The 23535-nt window shown below is 41.3% G+C and overlaps 3 protein-coding genes and 1 long non-coding RNA gene across 4 annotated transcripts; 1 reads left to right on the top strand and 3 right to left on the bottom strand.

Annotated features, from left to right (window-relative positions):
- Positions 1-4605: 4605 nt before the first annotated feature.
- On the bottom strand, positions 4606-5630 carry LOC134195175 (uncharacterized). Its single transcript, XM_062664182.1, has one exon. It carries the CDS (start codon positions 5564-5566, stop codon positions 4769-4771), a length of 798 nt encoding a protein of 265 aa, XP_062520166.1. The 5' UTR covers positions 5567-5630; the 3' UTR covers positions 4606-4768.
- Positions 5631-9543: 3913 nt separating this feature from the next.
- On the bottom strand, positions 9544-10119 carry LOC134195197 (uncharacterized). The gene is made up of 3 exons (XR_009972345.1): positions 9993-10119; positions 9858-9916; positions 9544-9798 (listed from the first exon to the last, which is right to left on the bottom strand). It is a non-coding gene; the product is annotated as an uncharacterized LOC134195197 (long non-coding RNA).
- A 3926-nt stretch (positions 10120-14045) lies between these two features.
- LOC134195216 (uncharacterized) lies at positions 14046-15764 on the bottom strand. The gene is made up of 3 exons (XM_062664217.1): positions 15633-15764; positions 14702-15557; positions 14046-14512 (listed from the first exon to the last, which is right to left on the bottom strand). Exons 1-3 carry the CDS (start codon positions 15762-15764, stop codon positions 14046-14048), a joined length of 1455 nt encoding a protein of 484 aa, XP_062520201.1.
- Positions 15765-19532: 3768 nt separating this feature from the next.
- LOC134195057 (uncharacterized) lies at positions 19533-22434 on the top strand. The gene is made up of 13 exons (XM_062664064.1): positions 19533-19555; positions 19853-20076; positions 20126-20245; positions 20599-20646; positions 20703-20788; positions 20854-20935; positions 20992-21153; positions 21221-21285; positions 21672-21721; positions 21785-21853; positions 21914-21956; positions 22029-22056; positions 22120-22434. The coding sequence occupies exons 2-13, from the start codon at positions 19918-19920 to the stop codon at positions 22336-22338; spliced, it is 1131 nt and encodes a 376-aa protein (XP_062520048.1). The 5' UTR covers positions 19533-19555; positions 19853-19917; the 3' UTR covers positions 22339-22434.
- The last annotated feature ends 1101 nt before the right edge of the window (positions 22435-23535 follow it).

Raw genomic sequence — 23535 nt, 5'->3', positions numbered from 1 at the left:
TTCATATGCCCTATAGTAGGTTGGACTTTCGTAGGGTAACATCTAACAGCTTTTGTAATTAGATTTAGCGGCTTAGCAAAGTGCCCCTGTGAGTGTCAAGTGCACCCACCATACATTTTTGGGAAGTGTTAGAGAAGCAATGTTTATGTAGTATATACATCCAGGAAATTGCATTGTGTTAGTTCAGTCATTGACCGGCATTTAGGATTAGCCAGTCATTCTTGAAATAGATCGCCTTGAGTGAACAGTAAGACCGGTTAAGCGCGTTCTAAGGATGCAGTTACCTGTGACATCTGGCAACGAGGATGGCGGCAGTATTCAGACAAATAGTGGAGTTCTACGAATCAACAGGAGGAATGGCCACTTTATGCAGAAAGGTTAGAACAATAATTTGCAGCAAATGGCATAGACAACGCGGATAGACAAAGAGCTATTCTATTAAGCGTGATTGGAGCTCGCGCGTATCAAACTCTACAAAGTTTAGTGGCTCCGTTGAAGCCTAAAGAGAAGTCAGTCGACGAAATTCTACAGACGTTGAGAGAGCATTTCGACCCGAAGCCATCAGTAATAGTACAACGATTTAGATTTAACAGTCGACCGCGTCAAGAAGGTGAGTCGGTCGCTAAATTCACGGCAGAACTGCAGCGACTCAGTGAACATTGCGAATTCGGGGCGGTGCTTAGTGATATGCTACGAGACAGACTAGTCGTAGGAATAATGAATGATCGTATACAGCGACGGCTGTTGACAAAAAAAAGGTGACATTCAAGAGGGCATATGACTTAGCGATTGCACACGAAACAGCCAATAAGAATATCACAGTTACAGCAGAAGGAAGCAAGGAGTGCGCCTGGCAACCCAGAAGGAGAGTCAGTGCACCAGTTACAGAAGCAGCCTGTACACCAGTGACAGAAGCGACAAGTACCCAAAGCAGGTAACAGACTGACTGACAAGATATCCGGGTGTTGTTATCGCTTGGTAAACAGGGACACAAACAGTTCGAGTGCTGGTTCAAGGATGTCAAATGTTTTGGTTGCGGCAAAATTGGGCATGCGAAGGTTGTTTGTCACACAGTGAGAAAAATGGCTCAGAAAGAGGACAATAGTAGAGGTACATGCAAAATTGGCCATGAGAAGGCACAGTCAGATACAAATGAGAATGAGAAGGTTGAGTGGATTAGTGGCAATATTCACGCGTTGCACAAAGGAAAGGAGAAGCCTATAAAGACAACGTTGACTGTACAAGGACAGCCACTCGAGATGGAAATAGACACGAGAGCGAGTGTCAGTATTGTGAGCAAAACAACATGAAAGTCAGTCTGGAAGAAAGGTGAAGCACCATTGAAGGTTACAAAGAAGACGCTGAAGACATATACTGGGGAGCCGGTAAATGTATGTGGAAAGTTGGAAGTGTGGGTAGACACTCCGGATGGACGCCGATTGTCTCTTCCGCTTGAGGTAGTGGCAGGCTCTGGCCCGAGTTTATTAGGAAGAGACTGGATTTGACAAGTATAAATTGATTGGGGAAGAGTTATTATTATTACACGGTGAAGTGTTCAATGGGAGGTTAGGCAGATTGCAAGGTGTGAAAGTGAAATTGCCAGTGACGGAAACAACGAGTTCCAAGTTTACTGACCAAAATAAGTACTGTATGCTTTGAGAGAGAAGATAGAGGAAGAATTGTTCGACCTCACAAAAGCCAGAATTATTGGGCCAATTCACTATTCGGAGTGGGCGGCTCCCATAGTTCCAGTGATGAAAAACAATGGAAAGGTCAGAATCTGTGGAGACTATTGGTTGACAGTGAATCAAGTGTCAAAATGCGATACTTTTCCCATTCCACGCATTGAAGACTTGATTGCTCAAATATCAAGAGGACAGAAGTTTACAACCCTGGATTGGGATAGAGCATATCAACAGCTTGTAATTGATGACAAATCACGTAACTATGTAGTCATAAATACCCACCAAGGACTGTTTCAGTACAATAGACTACCGTTTAGTGTTTCATCTTCTCCCGGTATCTTTCAAAGGACAATGGAAACTATGTTGCAAGCAATTCCAGGAGTATTAGTCTACTTAGATGACATACTAATAACAGGAAGAAACGAACAAGAGCATTTGTCTAACTTAGATAAAGTATTGACAAAATTGGAAGAAGCTGGACTAAGGCTGAATAAAGACAAATGCCAGTTCATGCAATCTGAAGTAGTGTATTTGGGACATGTCATTGACAGGACAGGGTTACATTCAGACAAGGGACGAATCCAGGCAATTTACGGAAGCATCCAGACAGCAAAACGTTACAGAATTAAAAGCGTACCTAGGATTGCTATCGTATTATGGCAAATTCTTGCAGAATTTGTCAACAGTTCTAGCTCCACTACATAGATTGTTACGAAAAGGAGTAAAGTGGAATTGGTCATGTGAACAAGAACGAGCTTATCGCCAATCAAAACAACTGTTAGTGTCAGCCAAAGTGTTAGCACATTTTGATCCACAGCAAGAGTCCATCGTAACTTGTGATGCTTCGTCGTACAGTTTAGGTGCTGTATTGGCTCAGAGAGGGAAGGACGGAAAAGAACACCCAGTAGCATTTGCATCGAGAACAGTGACGAAAGCGGAAAGGAATTATGCACAGGTCGAAAGGGAAGCATTGGCAGTAATTTTTGGTCTACAAAGGTTTCACCAATATCTGTTTGGTAGAGAGTTTGTGCTAGTCTCAGACTATAAACCACTGGTAGAATTGTTTGGTGAAAATACACCTCTTCCGGCAATGGCATCAGCAAGAATTCAACAATGTGCCATAATCCTATCAGGTTACAGTTATAAGTTGCGAACCAGGCCAGGACATCGGTAATGCAGATGCCTGCAGTCGATTACCCTTACAACTACTGTCGACAAGTGAGGAAGAACAACCAGAAACAATTCAATTTTACAGCAACTGGAATCGTCACCAGTATTGGCAAGAGATGTTAGAAGATGGACAGAACAAGACTCTATACTGTCTAGGGTACAATATTATGTTCATCATGGTTGACCCAATAAACCACTAATCGAAGCGTTAACTCCTTACTGGCGAAGAGCAAGTGAATTATCTATAGAAGAGGGATGCGTATTATGAGGGTACAGGGTGATTGTACCACCACAAGGGCAACAACGAATGTTGGAAGAGTTACATGCTGGTCATCTTGGTGTGGCGCGGATGAAAGGCTTCGCCAGAACGATAGTCTGGTGGCTAGGACTGGATGGGGACATCGAACGGAAGGTCCAAAGTTGTTCTAGTTGTCAAGAAACAAGGAATGCACCACCAAAAGCCCCATTGCATCCCTGGTCTTGGCCTCATCAACCGTGGATGAGGGTGCCGTGGACTACGCTGGACCCTTGCTAGGAACAATGTTTCTTGTACTCATTGACGCACATTCGAAGTGGATGGAAGTAGAACCTGTAGAATCAGTGACGACGAAAACTATGCTGGAAAAGTTAAGAAAAATTTTCTCAACTCATGGATTCCTGAAAAACTGGTATCAGACAATGGGTCAGTATTCACCAGTCAAAAGTTTACCAATTTTGTAAAATCGAATGGAATAGACCACATTAAAACAGCGCCGCATCATCCGTCAAGTAATGGGCTGGCGAAAAGAGCAGTACAAGTATTGAAGAAAGGACTGTCCCTAGCAAAACAAGGAATCTTGACATATCGCTTGACACAAGTGTTGTTCAGCTACCGGATTACACCGCATTCCACGACAGGAATATCACCTGCGGAATTATTACGGTCACGTTTAGATTTATTACACCCCACCTTAGAGCAAACAGTACACAAAAAAAGGAATGGCAACAGAAACAATTCTACAAGAGTAACCGGAATAGTATGATAGACCTTTACAACGGGGTGAGAGTCTACGTGAGCAATTACAACAAAGGTCGCCCTTGGGTAGCTGGTGTAGTTCATTCCAAAAACAGGCCCCCTATCATACACTATCAAACTGGAGGATGGGAGGGTAGTCAAACGATATTTGGATCAGATTCGGAAAACCTTACAATCAGAAAGACATGAAGGAGGTGAACCAGAAGACCTACTGGCGGAACCAGTACATCCATTATAAACCATGTTCAAGAGCAATGGTACCGGTATCACCGGGAAGACCTGAAGAGTGGGTTGTCGCACCAGACTTACCAGAACAACAACAAGATGGAGTTGACAAACAAATAAGCCTAGGCCTCACAATTTGGTAACTTGTTCATACAAGTCCTTAAAGACTCTAGTATGAGGGTTTAGATAGAGTCTACGTAGAAGTTATTTAGTCTGTGTGGGTGTGTGTTTATTTGTTTTATGTAGATTCGCGTGTATGTGGTGTCCTTTAAGGGAACTGCACTTTTTAGTGTGCTACAAACATCAATATATATATATATATATATATATATATATATATATATATATATATATATATATATATATATATATATATATATATATCAGGGTTCTCCCAGAAATTTGAGAAGGGATAGCGGGTTATCATAAATGAGTGACCGGAAGTGGGAATGGCCATGCATTTATTTATTAATTTGTGATAGGAGTTCAATTCTCAGCAAGGTGTGGCAACAGAACAAGTTACACTATAGTCCTTAAGTCAAGTTGACTACTAGTAGTACAGTGTACTTGCATATAGAACAAACTGAAGTGATTAGCTAGAACTAGTTACTATAATATCTACTTTTCTACAACACTAAGTCTTCTATTCCTGGAACTATACTATCTACTAGTACTACTTTTCTACACTAAGTCTTCTATTCCTCCACCCTGACCACAAGTCACATGCCCTATCATAGGGAAAGTCACTTGGTTCTGGTCCTTCTACTGATATCATCATGAGGTTCTGAAGAGTCATACTGCTAAGTCGGTTACGTAGATCAGTTTTGATTCGTTTTAAGGTTGAAAATCCCCTTTCGCAGTCCACTGTAGACATTGGCAATAACAGCCCGATTGCTGCCAATCTTGACAGATTAGGAAACATATCCTGCAGTTCCCCTTTCTTCTGCAGTAATGACATTATCTGATGAGTTGCCAGCTGCCGAAGTTCTTGATTGGTAGCAACAATGCATGTGAAAGGTCTTAGCTCTGACTTAGCAGCCTCAGAGTCAACTACATTGTGTGGTCCATAATATTCTGTGAGACGTGTTAGAGCATCTACACCATGACTTGCAGCATCCTGAACTGAAAAATTCAAAGCAATTTTAGCTGGGTCAAAGACACTGAATGCTTCTATTAGAGCAGCGTCAGGGAACCTTCCAGAAATGTGGTCAAGAAGAATTGAAAGGTATCTGTTGTACACTTGTTGCTGAAATGCATCCTCTTCTGCAGAACTTGGCTGTTTGAAACCATACTGCCTCAAGTCTGGAAGTACTGTAGACAGACTACTGAAATGTTGACCCGGGGTCATCAACAAAGACTCAATGGTTGCCATTGTCCCTTGCACTAGAGGCTTAATCATAGAAAAATCTATATTTTTCCTCTGGAATGCACGAGACAGGTTGGCCAATGGTGGTAGAATGTCACAAAACATGTGTAGGCTTGCAACAAACCGGTAGCTCTTGATGAAACCAGCCAAACCAGATGCTTGAGCATTGTTTCACTCCTCTGCCTCCCTTTCCAGGCTGGTCACAACAGATTTTAAACACTTGTGCAAATGATCGACTGCTTTTTCATGAGAGAGCCAGCGGACATCCTTTGCTTCACTCAGTTTAAGCAATGGGTCATCAAGTAGATCTTGGATGGATTTTAACCCAGCAGTTCTAACAGGCAAATGCTGGTAAAATTGGTAAAGTTGATTAAGGATGTCCTTGAATTCTTTTAGATATAGTATTTCATTGGCTGTTTGGCCACAGGCCAAGGCCAAGCGATGTGCAATACAGCGATTTGCCACTAAAAATGGCGCCTTTTCTCGCAAAAGCTTTGAAACCCCACCTCTATTTCCAAGCATCACTGCTGCTCCATCACTGCCAAGGCCACACAGTTGGGTTTGCAGGTCAACTTTTAAGTCCGAACATAGCTTACATAGAGCCTCTGTAATAGTTACAGCTAGACCATTTTGGAGCTCCAGAATGCCCAGAAAACTGGTTTTTACGTCCCCATTACAAAAGTACCTGCCATAAACAAGTAAATGTTTGGTTACAGACACATCTGTAGTTTCATCAACACAGAAGGAAAGAATGGAGACATTTGCAGCTGCTGATATATCTCCATTGAGACAGTTTCACCTAGAGCTCGTACTAATTCTTGCATAGTACGCTCAGACGTGTAGCTAGCATTGCCACCAATATGCATGTCATTGAGGTATGTTGCTCCTAGAGACTTGCCCAAATCCAGGAGAGGCATAAAATTTGTAGTGTGAGCAATCTCTCTCTTGTTCAGGAAGTACATAGCCTTCAGTGCACCTATAAACGCCTTTCTCTCTGCCGACACAACTTTTTCTAGTGCCATAGCAATACTGCCATCCTTTCCTGAGGACACAAGCATGCACTCCATTTCCATCGCTGCCCTGTGGCTGTCACTCTCACGGTGTTTCTTCAGACTCTGCCTAACAAGAGTTTTACACGGCAGATCAACCCATGTAGCTCTCCCTGCTGCAACTTTCTTTGGCCGACGACTGTGCTTTCGGCACAGTGAACAAAACATCCCATCCCCTTTAACAGTGTCCACAACTTGCAGCCATGGGAAATCTTTTACCCATTGGCTATCAACACCGCTCTTTCGTCGCTTTGACGCCAATTCAGATTCTCTAGGGCCTTCAGACTCCTTGCAAAGAGCAGCTTGGTCACGCTCAAGGGCCACTGTAGTTGCTACCTACAACATACTTAATTAATTGGTAACTAGACTTCCTGAAACAGAACTGGAGGTCTGGGAACAGAACATTCTCGCATACTGTACCTGTTCATTAGAGTCTTCAGGTGAATTTGTAGGCGTCTGTTTCTGTGATGGTACATTTGCATATCGTTCAGATCTTAGGAGCACATTGGCTGACGTTGTCAGTATATAATCTGCATAACGTACTGACCTCGACGGAAATGACGTGCTTTCACAACTAGGGACGGCGTTACTTCTATGGACAGCAGTACGACTGAATAACTTCCACGGGTCCATAGTGATCTAAGTAGATACAACTACGGTACACTTGTCCAAGAAACTGAAAGCTATGTACACCTGTCAAGCGTTTTTGTCACTTGATACTGGCAGCTTCAGCTTTCTTGTGGCTTCCGCTTCCTCATTATGCGTATAGAGTGACTAAGAGTACGTAAGGTTAGCACACTACCTTTCTCTATCCTGCAATGCATGTATTGTAAGTGCAATCTTGCCCTATTTCGCGTCTTCCTTTGCCTAGTACATACTTCACTTTAATTTCGAAAACTAGCTAAGCTCTAGACATTACTAAGACATATCGGCCGATATGCCTTGATTGCTCATTCCTGAGGTAAGGCATATCGGGCCGATACGCCTAAATGACCTGGGGAGAACCCTGACACACGTGGAACCAACTACAGCATCAAAGCTAGGTGCCAGCAAAGGAATGACTCCAATCCGCCGTTCCAGCAGAAGCAAAAAGGCACCTGACAGACTGAATTTTTAGTAGATTAGATTATTGTGTTGTACTATATACCTCTTAATTGTTAATATCAGTCACATAGTCGGGAGGGAGAAGGATGTAGTATATATATATATATATATATATATATATATATATATATATATATATATCCGGGAAATTGCATTGTGTTAGTTCAGTCATTGAACGGCATTTAGGACTAGCCAGTCATTCTTGAAGTAGATCGCCTTGAGTGAACAGTAAGACCGGTTAAGCACGTGCTAAGGACGCAGTTACCTGTGACAGTTTATCACACTGGTTTCACTCAGCTAACGATGATAATGCCCAGTCTTTGTAGTCAGGGTTCATTCTGAGGCACCCTGTAAGTTGTATGCACCTATGTAAAATATTATAAATGTATTTTAGTAGGAATGGCTATACAAATCAGCAAAAAGCAAACAAACACGTGTGGATGGTTTAATTAATACTGTACCAAATTGAGGGTACCATGACTGACTCACCATTGTAGAAAATTGTAAAACGTGTATAGTGTGAGTTAGTCATGGCACCCTCAATTTGGTACAGTATTGAACCATCCACACTTGCTTGTTTGCTTTTTGCTGATTTGTATAGCCATTCCTACTAAAATACACATATGTTTGTATCTTGTTGTATTAACAGGCAGACACAGTGGCAGACTGACACAGACAAAAACTTCTAAAGAAATTACAACCCAAGAGCATAGACAACTTTCTAAAAATGGAAAGACTAAGATTCTTGCAACCACAACAAAATCCTAACCACGCTCACTCTGATGCACCTGCTCAGTGTATGACTATGTGCTATTGACTTCTACGCATTCAAGATCAGCTCTGTATAGCTCGTTTATGTAATACAGTTCTCACAAAGATATGTCTACCCTCAAGTATTTTGCAACAGAGCACGTAGATTTCAAATTTCTACGGTAATGATTTCATTGAGGAGGGATTGCAAACCCAATTGACAGTGCTTCATTAAAATTCTAAACTCAACAATAATTGAAGAATGTAATCGCTTACATGAATGATTTAACTATAGAACAAAATGCTACGAATGCAGTTAGCAAAAGAATTTAAGCTTCAGCGGTCTTCAAAGATTAAATAAAGACAAGGCTTCGTACCACGACAACACAAGCAAGATTGAATTAGTGTATCCTACTTCATACACATAAGGAGAGAACAGACGAACTTGCATAGCTAGAGACTCTATTTTCCGCAATGAAAGTGGTATACCTTTGGAAGAAACAATTATTGCCGAGCATAGTGAGGCTTCTAATCAGAGTCGCACAACAGAAAGGGGCATGGTCCTATATGGCTATCCACCGAGCTCTCAGCATATATATATATATATATATATATATATATATATATATATATATATATATATATATATATATCCATGTGTACACACGACCCTCAAATTTCTACTACCCACCACCACGTGTCATTATAAGACCTACTTCAAAATTATTTCCATGTCCAACTACAGATCAGTATAAGAACAATTTGCACAAGTGACCAAACGGTTACGAAAAAGCCTCGTGAAGTTCCGTCGCCCCATCCTTTTGTATTGTAGCTAGGGACTGTGTGTACTTGACAACAGAGAAACACCTTCAGAAGCTGAATGCCACTTACAGTAACTAGTCACACATTCCCTACTACAATATGATCAATCCTTACTACAGCCCGCTGTATCGAGCACTTTAGATAATCACCATTTGCTGACATCAATTTATATATCCACAAATACACTTTAACACTGTCGTTACAATGAAACTAAGTGCATACTTATACTGTACATTTCAATTGTCTTGATCATGATCACGAAACAAAGACTATACCTACCAGGCTTAGATGAGTAATCTAAATACTAAGAAGTTTGCATGTTTACTTCCATGACAGGGTTACCATAAATACGTAGATTGCCGCAAACGTGAGGCGCCTCCGGATACCGTACAACTAGTTACAATTAAATTCTTAACAGTTACCATGATGTTATGTAATAAAGACTCAAAAGTGGACGGCTTCAGCCCCACGTTGTTTATACCCTTGGAACATGGCTCCAGTGTGCTACGCGAGTTGCAACCTTACCTTTAGCAACAACGGCCAATGCTCCGTTGAAAGCCTAGGCACTGTCGACTCGGGCTTGATGACAAAATCACCAGTTGTTTGCTCTTCCTGCACAAACGTAAATGTTTCAATAGCCAAGTTACCTACTAGCTAACAGCCACACGTACTCCAATAGCCTCCTGTGTTTCTACGTCTTTCTTTGCTTTCTTCTTCTTTTTGACGTGCCCTGCAACATTTTAACGTGTTCAGCAGCAAATCCACTACATGCAGCAACTGAAGGCGTGCGTGGTGTTGAGTCTCACCCTGCAACTCCGCCATTATTCAGCACGTGCTCCGCAACCATTCGATCTGGACTCCAAAGAGTATGCGAGAGCGTATGTTTCTTTCTAATCTGCCCCATAACGTAGGAAGAGGGTCTGGTACGAGGTTATCATGCGTATGCTTTGTCGCAAATTATACATCAGATCTGCAGAGCCGATAGAAATCTAGACCCTCGCTTACCGACCCTTGCTTAGCTGATCCCTCGCAAATTTTTTTTGGGCGTCCACTTCACACACACATCCCGGATACATAGCCCGGATAAGTTTAACTTGCACGTGCACGGTAGACTTATCCGGGCTACATATCCGGGATGTGTGTGTGAAGTGGACCCAAAAAATTTGCTCGTTCTCATGCGCCTAGGTCTGGAACTCCGAGGAAACACGACATCACAACTGTGTTCTGCTGTAGTGTACGACTCTTCTGAACTTTCCTAACTCCGATTTGAGATATCTAAGGTTCATTTCAAACTGCTTCGGACAGAATGTCTGCAATCCGGATTACTACAGATCTAGGAACTATACTTAGTATTTCTGTGGGAAAGTTTGACCACAGACTTAGATAGTGATACTGATACGTTTTGGAAGAAAGTACGAGGAAGAAAGTACGCAACGCAGCCTTGTATACAAAATGGTATGTCTGACAGTGAAATGATGGAGTGCTTGAATTAAGACGCAATTTAGCCAAATTATCAACAGTCAATCACACGATTCTATAGATAGCGAGCGTCAAATATTTGAGACTAATCTGAAACATTGAATACAAACATCAAGACTACCATGGTGGTGTGTTGAGATACATCCCAAAGAGGTCGAAAAAGCATTTCATCGGCTGAAAGTAAGAAAATCTGCTGGACCTGATGAAGTAGAGTCCGAACACCTTACGTATGGTGGCTTTGAATTAGCTATCCACATGAGTACAGCCTTTACTGCTTGCTTAAGACATTCTGTAGTCCCAACTCAATTTTTGGAGTCTTATGTTGTTCCAGTCATTAGAGTTAAACATGGTGATGCCAGTGATCCAGACAATTACAGAGGAATAGCTGTTTCGTCAACAATATCAAAAGCACTGGAACTAATAATGCGTAACAAGTTGCATGGTATGCTGATGTCTAGTCAACAACAATTTGGTTTCAAAAAGGGTCATGGATGTTCTGATTGTTCCATTGTTTTGAAGGAGACTGTCGACTGCTACCTATCAAATGGTAACAAAGAAGTACATGTGTGTGCTCTTGATTTATCAAAAGCACATGATAAAGTTTCCTTTTATTGTCTGTTCAACAAGTTACTGGATAGAGGTGCTCCTGCGCATTTGGTTAAATTTCTTGCCAAGTGGTATTCATGTCAAGAAATGAAAGTTAAGTGGAACAACCACTGTTCTTCACATTTTGGCGTTGGAAATGGTGTACGACAAGGGAGAGTTTGTCTCCATCTCTGTTCAATCTCCATATAGATGATCTTTTGACACAGCTTAGCTTTTCTGGTCTCGGAGCTAGAATAGCAGATCTTTACCTCGGGTGCTTGACTTACGCAGACGACATAACACTAGTGTCCCCAAATGTTGCTGGATTACAACAAATGTTAGATATATGTGTACTATTGGGTTCTTAGTGAGAGACACCGAGTGGCCTTCTACCCTTGCACACAGCTCTATTCACCTCTCAAAGCCCCCCAGGCTAAACCATACTCTTAACTATATACGTGGTTATGGTCCCTCCCATAGGAGTGGCCAGCACCATCTAGTAACCTCTATTACATCCCCTTTCTCAAGTCAATAAACTGCCTTACCAACATCTCCCTTCTCAAAGCATGCAACTCTACTTTTTACTTTCTATAAGTCTAAACGTTTAGAAGTCACTACTCGTCTTCCGCTCCTTGTCCTGAGTGTTGGTGAATTCTGTCGGACTCGGCTTTCTTGAGTAGTAAATGTAGATGTATCCGTTTGATGATGTGCTGATTCGAAGTGAGGTTGGGGTGTCTTCTCTGGAATCTCCTCCTGTTGTGATGGTGGAATGTTCACTAGAAGTCGTCTGTTTCTTCGAACAGTTGTTGACTGAGTTTGCACCCGATATAACCTTGGTGTTGACTCATCTTGTAAGACTTTTCCTGTTCTCGCCGGTCTCTCACCCAAACAGTAGTGCCCTCAGATAAAGGTTTCAGCACTCTAGTTGCATGTCACTTGTCGAATCTTCTTTTTTGGTCTTCTTTACCAATTGCTTCTTTCGTTTGAATCTCCTTCCAAGGAAGTACTCTTGGGTGTAAAACGTGAGGTAATTTCGGCACAACAGATCGAATCTGTCTTCCCATAAGTAATTCTGATGGTGAAAATCCGTTCGCTAGTGATGTAGCTCGATATGCCAATAATGCTAAATATGGATCTGTTGCTTTCTTGAGAAGACTCTTCACAGTTTTGACCATCTGCTCAGCCTCGCCATTACTCTGAGGGTGTAGCGGACTGCTAGTAATATGCGAAAATTCGTATTCACTTGCGAATTTTGCAAAGGCGGCAGAAGAATACTGAGGCCCATTGTCTGATCGAACTTCTTCGGGAATTCCATGTCGGGAAAAAAACGATTTCATGTGTTCAATCACAACTTTTGATGTCGCATCTGATAGTCTCGCTATTTCTGGATACCTTGACAAATAGTCTACAACGAAAAGATACGATTGTCCCTTCTATTCGAAAAGATCAGTTCCGACACAGGGACGACTTGGCAAAGGTGTAGGAATGAGAGGTTCAGCTCTATTGCTGCGCTCTTTGCTGCAAACAGTGCAGTTCTCCACTGTCTCTTTCAATTGAGAACTCATTCCTGGCCACCACACTGCTGCTTTTGCGCGATACAAAGTCTTTGTGATACCCATGTGGCCTGTGTGGAATCTCTTTATAACCTCATCTCGTAATAATTCTGGAATAATTATCCGATTGCCTCTTAGGAGTAATCCATCTAGGACTGAAAATTCTGTAAATACAGGATAATACTTCTTGATTGGCCCTTTCAGCAAGTGTTTAGCTGGCCATCCCTGTATGCAAAATCGTTTCAATTGATTGCATGTGTTGTCTGCAGTCTGTCTGTCCCGTATGTCTTTCAGTCGTTTTTCCGTCACAGGAAGATGGTTGATGATCAGTTCGACATAGGCTTCAGTTGCTGTTTCCAACTCATGAGCTGATTTCGTAGTTATCTGTACTAGACATCTGGACAATGTGTCAGGTGTGAAAAAATTTCCTGAGACATGACTTATTGAGAAGTTGTATCGCATCAGTCGAAGCCTGAATCTCTGAATACGTAGTGGTAGCTCATCCAGCCTCTTGCTTGAACTAAGTAAAGAAACTAGAGGCTTATGGTCTGTCTCCACCTGAAATCTCATATCGTAAAGATAATCACTAAAACGCTCACATGCCCATGTAACAGCCAAGGCTTCTCTCTCTATTTGTGCATATTTTTGCTCAGTGGGAGTCATCGACCTCGATGCATATGCTATCGGTTTGAAGTCTCCTGTGTCCTGTCTCTGCTGTATGACTGCACCTATGCCAAAAGATGATGCGTCAGCTGACACCACCGTCTCTCGAGTGGGTGTATACAAAGCCAAAACTGGTGATTTTATGAGATCCTCTTTGATCTTCTGAAATGCTGTTGCTTGCGGGTATTCCCAGATCCAAGCATTCTGTTTGCTTAGAAGTTTCCGCAGTGGTTCCGTTTTCTCTGCCAAATTTGGAATGAACTTGCCCAAATGGTTCACCATACCTAGGACACGTCTCACTTCAGCTGTGTTGATTGGTTCTTTCTATTGTAACACAGCTTTCACTTTGTCAGGGTCGCTCCTGATTCCTTTCTGATCAATGACTTGTCCCAAGAACTTTATCTTTGAAACAGAAAACACACACTTCTCTCGATTAAGAGTAACTCCTGACTTCCTCAGTTTCTCCAAAACCTTGCATAGTTGAGCATCATGTTCTTCTTGTGAACTTCCATAGATCAAGATATCATCCATAAGACATACAGTTCCTTCCATTCCAGTCAGAAGGTTAGACATTCGACGTTAAAACAATTCAGGAGCTGATGAAATACCAAATGGGAGTCTGTTGAAGCAGAATCTTCCAAATGGTGTTATGAAAGTGGTGAGAAGAGCTGAATTTTTGGACAATGGTATTTGCCAGAATCCACTGTTGGCATCCAATTTCGTAAACACCTTAGCTCCAGCTAATTGACCCAATGTGTAGTCTACAGACGGTAATATCAAACGCTCTCTGCATACACTCTCATTTAGTCTAGACAAATCTACGCATGTTCGAACTCTTCCTCCTGATTTTGGCACTACAACTATGCCGGAACACCAATCAGTTGGCGTTTCAACTTGAGAAATCACTCCCTCCTTCAGCATTCTTTCAAGCTCCGTCTCCACTTCTTTCATAAGTGGCAGCGGCACACGACGGGGAGTGGACAAAGCGAAAGGTGTTGCATTCTCTTTCAGCTTGATTTCATACTCTCCTTCTAGTTTTCCCAGACCTTAGAACAGTTGAGGAAACTATTCTTGGACCGACCATGATGGCTGTCTCGCTGCTGAATCTATTCTCTTTAGCAATTGAAGGCTCTCGATTGCAGGCCGCCCCAATAACGCCCGTTCAACATCACGTACCACGTAAACCTCCTGCTGTGATGACCTCTGGCGATATTGTAATCTTGCAGTAAACTTACCACGAACACGTAGCACATTATCTACGGGCCCTCTCAGTCTGGCTCCCGTTGGTTGTAGCTTTGTCGTAATGTTACCAAACATAGACTCTGGAGTCACGGTAACGTCCGCTCCAGTGTCTATCTTAAATACGACTGGAACGCCATCTAACGTAACCTGAACCATCCATGCTTTACATTGTTTAGACATGCTCTCATTACTCAGTGAGAAAAGATCACCGAACTCTCCCGAGCCTTGGACTTCAAATACCGTTGAGACCTTCTTTGTCTTGCAGACACGCGCATAGTGTCCCAACTTCCCGCACTTGTGGCATTTCGCGTTAATCGCAGGACACTGCTCTCTACCGTGTGTAGGTTCTGCGCCGCACCTCTGGCATGTACTTCCTGGTGTGCTCGTTTGCTTTTTGCTGACTCGACTGGCTTGAAAATGCGCCGGCTTGCTTTTTCGTTGCCCTGTTAGCGATCGCTTCACGCGGCGTATCTGAGCTGCTTCCAACTCTGTTGACTTCTGAGATTCCAAGGGTAGTTCATTTCGAACTACAGTCTGCTGCTCTTTTACAGCTTCGCTCTGACGATATTTTGTTATTGCCGTCGAAAGAGTCAAATCTGAGTCCATCTGCAACGCTTCCGATAACTTGGCATCCCGCAACCCTACCGCCAGGCGGTCGCGAATTAGCTCTTCGCGGAGTGTTCCAAACTCACAATGCTCCACCAAGCTGTACAACGCTGTGATGAATGTCTCGACCGGTTCATCTCTCGTCTGGCGTCGTTGGTTGAATTTTGCTCTTTCAAAGATCACGTTTCGTTTCTTTACGAAGTAGCCATCTAACCTAGCCTTGAGGTCTGCATACTTCGTTCTCTGCTCCTCAGTGAGGGTGAGACACGCTAAAACATCTTCTGCTTAAGCGCCCATGGAGTACACGATTGTACTGACCTGCATTGCGTCTTCTTTCTCCACGAGACCTGAAGCGGTTCGGAATCTCTCAAATCTACGACTCCACCCTGGCCATTGCTCAGGGGACGAGAAATCAAACGTCTCTGGAGGTGCAACCTGGAACGTAGCCATCGCCGGTAGTTCTCTAGAGTTGCGCCACTCCTGACACCATGTACTATTGGGTTCTTATTGAGAGACACCGAGTGGCCTTCTACCCTTGCACACAGCTCTATTCACCTCTCAAAGCCCCCAGGCTAAACCATACTCTTAACTATATACGCGGTTATGGTCCCTCCCATAGGAGTGGCCAACACAATCTAGTAACCTCTATTACAATATGTACTACGTATGCAAATGAGCATCATCTGATATACAACACCAAAAAGAGTGTCGTGATTACATTCAAGCAGAGACGATGGAAACACTCTAATGAATTAGATGTCTTTCTCAATGCCAATAGATTATCAAACAAGGAGGAAAGAACACATTTGGGCGTTGTCATAAATTGTTGCTGTATGGTACAGAGCACATTGGAGGCTAGAAAAAGAAAATTTTATGTTGCTGTGAATGGTGTCATTAGCCGACTTGGTGGAAGTTGTCCAAAAGATAGCGTATGGATGACAATCATGGAAAGGCAACTATTTCCAGTTCTTGCCTAGGGAAGTCATTTGTGGAATTTTGAACGAAGTGTAGTAGAGATGCCTAGTAACACAGCGTATCGAAAAGGTATTCGTCGTGGGCTAGGTATGAGACAAAGAGACTCTATAGTGGAAAGAATTCCAGAATTTGTTGAGGCATCTTTTAAGATGAAAATACTACAGACTAAATTTCTTAAACGGGCCATAAATTCAAGAAATGAACTTGTGAGAGGACTGACTTTGCTAATAGTTAGACATAGTTATCCTGCATAGACACTGATTGGATATGGTAGATGGTAATATTTTTACGTGTAGATTAAGTGATTTTGTGTGTTAGTTATGTCATTTGTCTACATGTGTGTGTGTGTGTGTGTGTGTGTGTGTGTGTGTGTGTGTGTGTGTGTGTGTGTGTGTGTGTGTGTGTGTGTGTGTGTGTGTTTATGTTGTCCCTATGAGGGAACTACACCAGATTTGGTGTGATAAAAATAAACTATTATTAATTATTATATTATTATTAATATGCCGATGACTTGTAAAGTTTGTCGTAAACGCGCTGGGAACGGAGAAAGAAGTCTCTACTAGAATTCCACTGTTGAGAGAGTGGGTTCTCCGTTTGAGGCTATAATTATAGGGAGGCAGTTGGACCACATTCCAGAGTATGGTTAGTCTTAGCTAGATCATGCATGATCAGTTTTAGTCGGACTGCTCTGAGAAAGATTTCAAAGCAGAGCTTTTGGGTGGGTCTAAGGTTAGGGCTAGATGTAAGAGCTAGGCATTGTTACATGTACAACATTCAGAGAGGCAGAAATATATAATAGGCAAGATGGCTCCACGATTTTGGGTAATTGATAGGAAGGGCTGCATCTATTCGTGTCAACAACTGTAGACAGCTAGCTCCTAGTACTCTCAGCTATAACATCTATCACGACATTATGATCAATTGGAAGCAGCGCCAGAGTCACCCCTGTCGTGGGAGCAGCATTCAGGGCAGAATGACGTTATGGCAAGTGCAAGTATAAAAGAATAAGATTCAGATGAAAGCGCAGCAATTTGTGACAGATGATCCGGGGAGGAATCAAGTGATCCGGTGGAGATAGGGAGGTGAGAGCCTCAAGGGGGATGTGGAGACGATGGATGATGTTAGCTAAGTTGTTTGGGTAGTCAATGGTTGTAGAGTACTACAGAACGCTAGTTGTTAGAAGGGGCGTGTGATGAGGGATGCGCATGGGTAGGATTACCTTTAGAAGTGTACACTTGTTCAGTTCAGTCTTGTGTTCGGCATTGGGCGTATCAATAGAGAGAGATCATTATTAATGAGCAGGTTTCTAAAAGCATTAGAGAAATATCTGTGGTTGTGAAAGAGTGTAGTAATTAAGCACATAAGTCTTCAGATATACACAAGTCTAGAAACATTTTGAGAAAATGATGGGTATGTAGGGATGGGTATGTACATACTCATGCTCATCTCCTAGCCTCGACACTAGGCCTCCCTTTGCTTTTGGTGGTCCGACCGCGCGAGGATAGTAACGGGACTGTATCACGTGATGTTCTCTCCCTTTTCGGAGAGAACATCACGTGATACAGTCCCGTTGCTATCCTTGCGCGGTCGGACCACCGAAAGCAAAGGGAGGCCTAGTATCGAGGCTACTCATCTCCTACATCACAATCCAGTACTGTGAGTGTCACAAACGACTGCTGCGTTTTAATTAATTTAGGTACAAAGACTGTGATGTAGGAGATGAGCATGAGTAAGTACCCATCGATTGTCTGTACAACAAATGGTCCAATTGTGAAAGATGGTAGACACCAATGTGAAGAAAAACATCTTAGAAGCACAAAAACAACAGATACAGCAGTATGACGCCAGACATAAAAAAGAAGAATACAAGGTGATTTGTTAATGCAATCCTTCATTCAGAAACGTTATGGTTTAATAAATAATGTTGATGTGTGAGCAGGTTGATGACAATGTTCTACTACAGAACACCAAAAAACTTTCTCGTAAAGGAAGCAAGTATGAGCAGAGTTGGAAAGGCTCATATGAGATTGCCGAGAGAGCTGGCAAAGGCAGATATTATGTGAGAAAGCAGAATGACAGCGCTATATGTAAAACCCTATACAGTGCCACGAGACTTAAACCGTTCCATCAACGACAGGAATTTAGCCAACCTTCTATATCATCAGGTATATCTAATTTTTTGTAGGAAAGAGCATTATCTCTACTTTACAAAAGGCATGTTAGTACATTGAAATGTACCATCTCCATGTGTGAAACAAACTAATTAATTAACTGCGATAATAGAACATACTTTCTTCTGACAATGCAGAATATGATAATATTGCACACTGTATCACCATAAGCGCTTACATTTGTTAAATTAATAGCAAGATTTTTTGAAAACATAAAAAGAAATTTGGTACATGTACTGTGTTTCAGAGAGTAAATTTACATCAGTGGGTAAAAGATTTTGCTCTCAAAATGAGGAGTTAGCAAAGAAACGAAAAATGACCAGACTATTCTCATCTGCAAGAATTACTTCTTCAGTAGGTACGGTAAATAATTTTAAGTTGTAATCTTCCCAGTAAAGTTCAGAACTGAAGTTATCACTTCAACAATTATGTTTAGACATACAAAAGATCACGGAAAATAGCGGTCGACTCAAAAAAAAGAATTCGGCTGTCTGGTCTAACATTTAGAAGGCAAATGCCCACCGATGGAAACTGTCTATTTCATGCAGTAGCAGACCAACTGCAGCGAGTTGATTCTAACAACAAGCTCAGCCACAGTGAACTGTGTGACCTAGCAGTAACTTGTCTTAGAGATCACCAATTTGTTGTAAGTCATTACCAATGTTCTTCCATCAGTGTTGGACAGCACGTATTAATCAAGTTGTTGATGCAGGATTCAGTTGGTCAACCTCTAGACATGGCCAATTTTGTAGCTGGCAGAGATTGGAAAAGCTACTTAGATAATCTTACTCAAACAGGACATGGGGTGATCACCTTGCAGTGATGGCACTAGGAACATCATTATCCCATGACATTCGAATACTTAGCAGTGTATCTGGTACTGATGACCATTTTGACATCATCATTGAACCAAATGGCTACAAAGCACGTCATGAGACACTTCTAATTCTGGGGCACTATGCCGAGAATCACTATGAGAGTCTCGGTATTTGTGATGGTACTTGTCTAATGCTGAATTTTGATAGCTAACTAAACACTTAAACAAAAATTTTGTTTTGTTCCAATAGCTGGTGAGAAGATTGTTGGCACATCCAGGTATATTAAATATCACATTAAAGGAGCATTCTGGACAACTGCATATCTGATGGCGTGCAAAAACCGCTTCACTTGGTGGACAAAATTCTTGAAAGAGCCCCCGTCAGTTTTTATGTTTTTAAACGTTCTGAATGTACATCTGCCGCGTTTGCTCTGAGATAGTGCCCAGATACCCAACTTGGTTAGTATATATTTCCTGTTAGTAGAGCAAAGGCAAAGCCAGCAGCTAGCGCATAATTCCGGAATGCTCCTTTAATTAATTAAAGACATCCAAATAACAACATCAATTTTGTTCAGTAATTCAAGTGAGAGTACAGAGAAATACACTGCTCTTGGAAGATCAAAGTGTAGCGCCATCGCAAATGTCACAGACCATACATACTGCAGACAAACTCTGTCTGTCTTTGCCCTATACTCCACCAAATGATGTCATAATTGGCGATACAATTATCTCAATTGAACAGGAACACCATGCCAGTGGTCCAAAGTGTCTGTTTTTGACGAGAGAACAACAAGAGCAGGTAGAACTTTCAAAGATAAGACCAAAATAGCACTTCAAATAATCTCTAGGTGGATGAAATCTGGGAAGGCACAGCACCAAACAGTGTTGTTGCCTACGGTGATGATGGCCAGAAGTTGAGAGCTGCAGAATTGTGTAGTCTGTGCCCAAACAACTGGGTGAATGATAAAGTAAGAAATTAATTAAGTAATTTATGCATGGCTTTGTGTCTATGGTGAGCAACACAACAGAAATGGATGGTGTTGCCAGGTTATCAATGCTTTTCTTCAAAAAATTACAATATCATTATGCCATCCGGTAAAATGATTAGTCACTGCAGTAATTGAAAAATATTGAAATAGCTGGTATCGCAGGGATTTCGAGTATTCTCATATAATACTTTTCTCTACATGTCCCTGAGTTTGTGTCGTGATGGCAAGAGACCACTTTGGTGGAAATGGCATAAAGTAGGCTTTCTGATACCTGTTGCCATTCCCTTTAATTTTTTGTATACATTGACTTTTACATAACACTTTTGTGACAGGACGTTGTTACTATACCAGTTCATCTTCCTGGTCACTGGACAATTGTGGTAAACTTCATTATTTGTACACATGACAGGAAATTCATACACTTGCTACCTTGTAGGTTCTGGACATCAAGAGAGCTGAAATCAAGTACCTTGATTCATTTCAACCAAACCAAACCAATTATACAGTTGTAGCACGCATTCGGTATAGCGTTGCAATGAACTTAGATAACCTGTGCTAATTATTGACACAAAACTCTTGTTTGACAGAGAGTTCTTACGATGTGAAGCAGCAAAATGGAAGTTCAGTGTATCAGGCAAGTGGCCTTGCATAGCCGGATTCTCTCTAAGAGTCAGCATATATAAATTTGTTGTTTTAGGAAGACTTACATTTTCTGTTATGCATAGGATTTCCCAATTCAAACCAATAAAGCAGATTGTGGTGTTTTCATATGTATGGTAATTAAGCAGCTCCAATGCCATGAAGATACACCTGTTGTCTGTATGCTTAACTTTCTACAACAGCATGCACTCTATCAAATGATGAGGCTCTCATACAACTTCAAAGAAGTATGTTGTTCATGTGTTTTGCACACTACAAACAGCCTAATTTTCTTCACTACATTTTCCGTATTAGTGCCACATGTCATTAGCAAGATCATGGATTGACAACATAATTTGTCTCAAGAAAGATTCACACTGGTACAAAATAATTGTTGTGGACATATACCCCACTGACACTAGCAACTTTCAAACCAAGCAAGGACGCTTTATCAGTTATTCTTAGATGGTTCCGTATGTCAGTGGCAACCTGGTCTTCTTCTTTTTACACTAACTGACAAATTCACACAGGAACCCTGCCCATCAGTACACTGGCCCAGTTCAAAAGTTGCTAGTGCAAATGGAGTAATTAAGAACCTACATAATTATATAACCACACACACACACACACACACACACACACACACACACACACACACACACACACACACACACACACACACACACACACACACACACACACACACACACACACACACACACCTGCATGAACACTAAACCTTGAGCTTTGAATCTTGAATGTACAGCTCTTGGAAACTGACTTCAACTGCAAGGAAAACACAAGCAGACAACAACAGTGAGTAAAGTGTGTCACTACAATTTTTAGATAGTAAAATAGATTCCCTGGATGTCTTGATAGGTGATGTAGAAATTATAGATGACAAATCAACAGAAAGAGATTCGCCAAGAAGTCTGTTGCAGAAGAATGGTTGGTTAATTTAGCAATATGTATTGTCTTTTGCAACATACAACATCAATCTGTGTGCAGATATTTTACTTGTACATGATGATGTCAGTGACAATCATACCTGGTTAGTCAGTATATAGTTATATGAAGTTGCTGCAATGGACGTGTTGCAATTATGTATGGTACTTATTTATAGTGTAACACCAACAAGAAAAAATTTACAAGTATTATCAGTTCTGTTAATTGATGTCATATGATCATGTTTTCACTTAGTGTGATTCAAACAGGTTGTTCCGCTATCGGATAAACACATCAGTACTCATGCTCTTGATAGTGACAGCATACAGTTACATCAACAAGTAAAAGCTACAGACTTCAAAGGTGGGGACACAAGAATCAAGGAAATCGATGAAGAAACTTTGGAACGTGACCTGTTTAACACTTCTCTATTGCGGTTATGGCAACCTTTGAAGAATGGAAGGCAGAAGATGATGATGATACCATAGTAAGTTATATTATAATTTTGTAGACATCATTTGGAATGTGTGTCAGTCCAACAACACACTAACAACACACATATTCACACATTACAAATATGGTAGACCAAACAATTTTGTCATTTGTACCTTGTTGCTACAATTTCTGAAAGTGGTCTTTACACTTTCAAAAAGAACTTGTCATTTTTATGTACACTTTTGCTCAAGTGAGTGTGAGCAACAAGATAAGAATGACAACTGACTTTTTGTCACTTTGCTGCTGAGCACTATTATATATATATATATATATATATATATATGTATATATATATATATATATATATATATATATATTGCAGCTCAGAGAACATCCAATAGAAGAAAAAGAGTGCTGGCTTAGTATTGACTTACTTGTTGCTCTGTGGATGGATTACAGATGCATTAATTGTCAACAAGCCTCATTTAAAAACTGTGGGTGATTTTGTGCTTGTTACAAACAACCTACACATTGACTTCAACAGCTTTGCTGCAAAACATACAATGCCTGACATGTACCTTGTACCTGCAGCAGCTTTGCTCAGGTATTGGTGCAGGTGCGGGCAACAATACCAAACTCCTATTTATAAATATGGCAAACAATACATTTACCTTAGCAGCTCTCAACTAGATGATCTGTGTGCTCGGATACGTGACATGAAGGAACAATTCTATAAGCATGGTAGACAGATCTTTTATGGGTTACAATAGCTATATTAATGTAATGTTGTCTGTTCATTGAATGTAATCATGAAGTCAGCCCAAGACTCATAAGCACCGTTTCAGGTTTAATACAACTCCTGTTGCATATTGTTTACAGCAAACTTGACATCGTGAAGTTCTAAAGTCCCTATCAATAACCAAGTTGACATGCTGTTGCCAGTATAGGTCATTCTGTTAACCTTCAGTGCTTTGGGAACGGCATGCTTAGAAATTGATCAATATCTGGACTTAATTTTATGTTATCACAACCTGTAGCACTTACAGTCAACAGTGTTTCAGAATACTTCATAAACTCTATTCTTGAGCCACATAGGTCTACTTTCAAAGAAAGGTATCTTTGGCACTTGTATAATGTGTTGAGTGTATATGCATATACATACATCTATTGTGTATATTGTACACCCAAATGGGAAGCACCAGCAGCCACTGCCAACTTATAGGTAGATAATATTTCTATAAACAGCACAA

The sequence above is a fragment of the Corticium candelabrum genome, chromosome 19 (genome assembly GCF_963422355.1).
Source record: "Corticium candelabrum chromosome 19, ooCorCand1.1, whole genome shotgun sequence".
Classification (NCBI taxonomy): domain Eukaryota; kingdom Metazoa; phylum Porifera; class Homoscleromorpha; order Homosclerophorida; family Plakinidae; genus Corticium; species Corticium candelabrum.
This window is presented reverse-complemented; position numbering and strand designations above follow the sequence as displayed.

Excerpts from the sequence above, each read along its gene's own strand:
- LOC134195175 (XM_062664182.1), bottom strand. The coding sequence starts at position 5,566 with ATGTTTTGTGACATTCTACCACCATTGGCCAACCTGTCTCGTGCATTC.
- LOC134195216 (XM_062664217.1), bottom strand. The coding sequence starts at position 15,764 with ATGGCTACGTTCCAGGTTGCACCTCCAGAGACGTTTGATTTCTCGTCC. Across the intron at positions 15,558-15,632 it reads AGAAAGAAGACGCAATGCAG|AGAACGAAGTATGCAGACCT; the intron begins GTCAGTACAATC and ends ACTGAGGAGCAG. Across the intron at positions 14,513-14,701 it reads TAATGTGCTACGTGTTCGTG|GTCTGGGAAAACTAGAAGGA; the intron begins GTAAGTTTACTG and ends AACTGTTCTAAG.
- LOC134195057 (XM_062664064.1), top strand. The coding sequence starts at position 19,918 with ATGTCACAGACCATACATACTGCAGACAAACTCTGTCTGTCTTTGCCC. Across the intron at positions 20,246-20,598 it reads ACAACTGGGTGAATGATAAA|GACGTTGTTACTATACCAGT; the intron begins GTAAGAAATTAA and ends CTTTTGTGACAG. Across the intron at positions 21,854-21,913 it reads AAGTCTGTTGCAGAAGAATG|ATATTTTACTTGTACATGAT; the intron begins GTTGGTTAATTT and ends ATCTGTGTGCAG.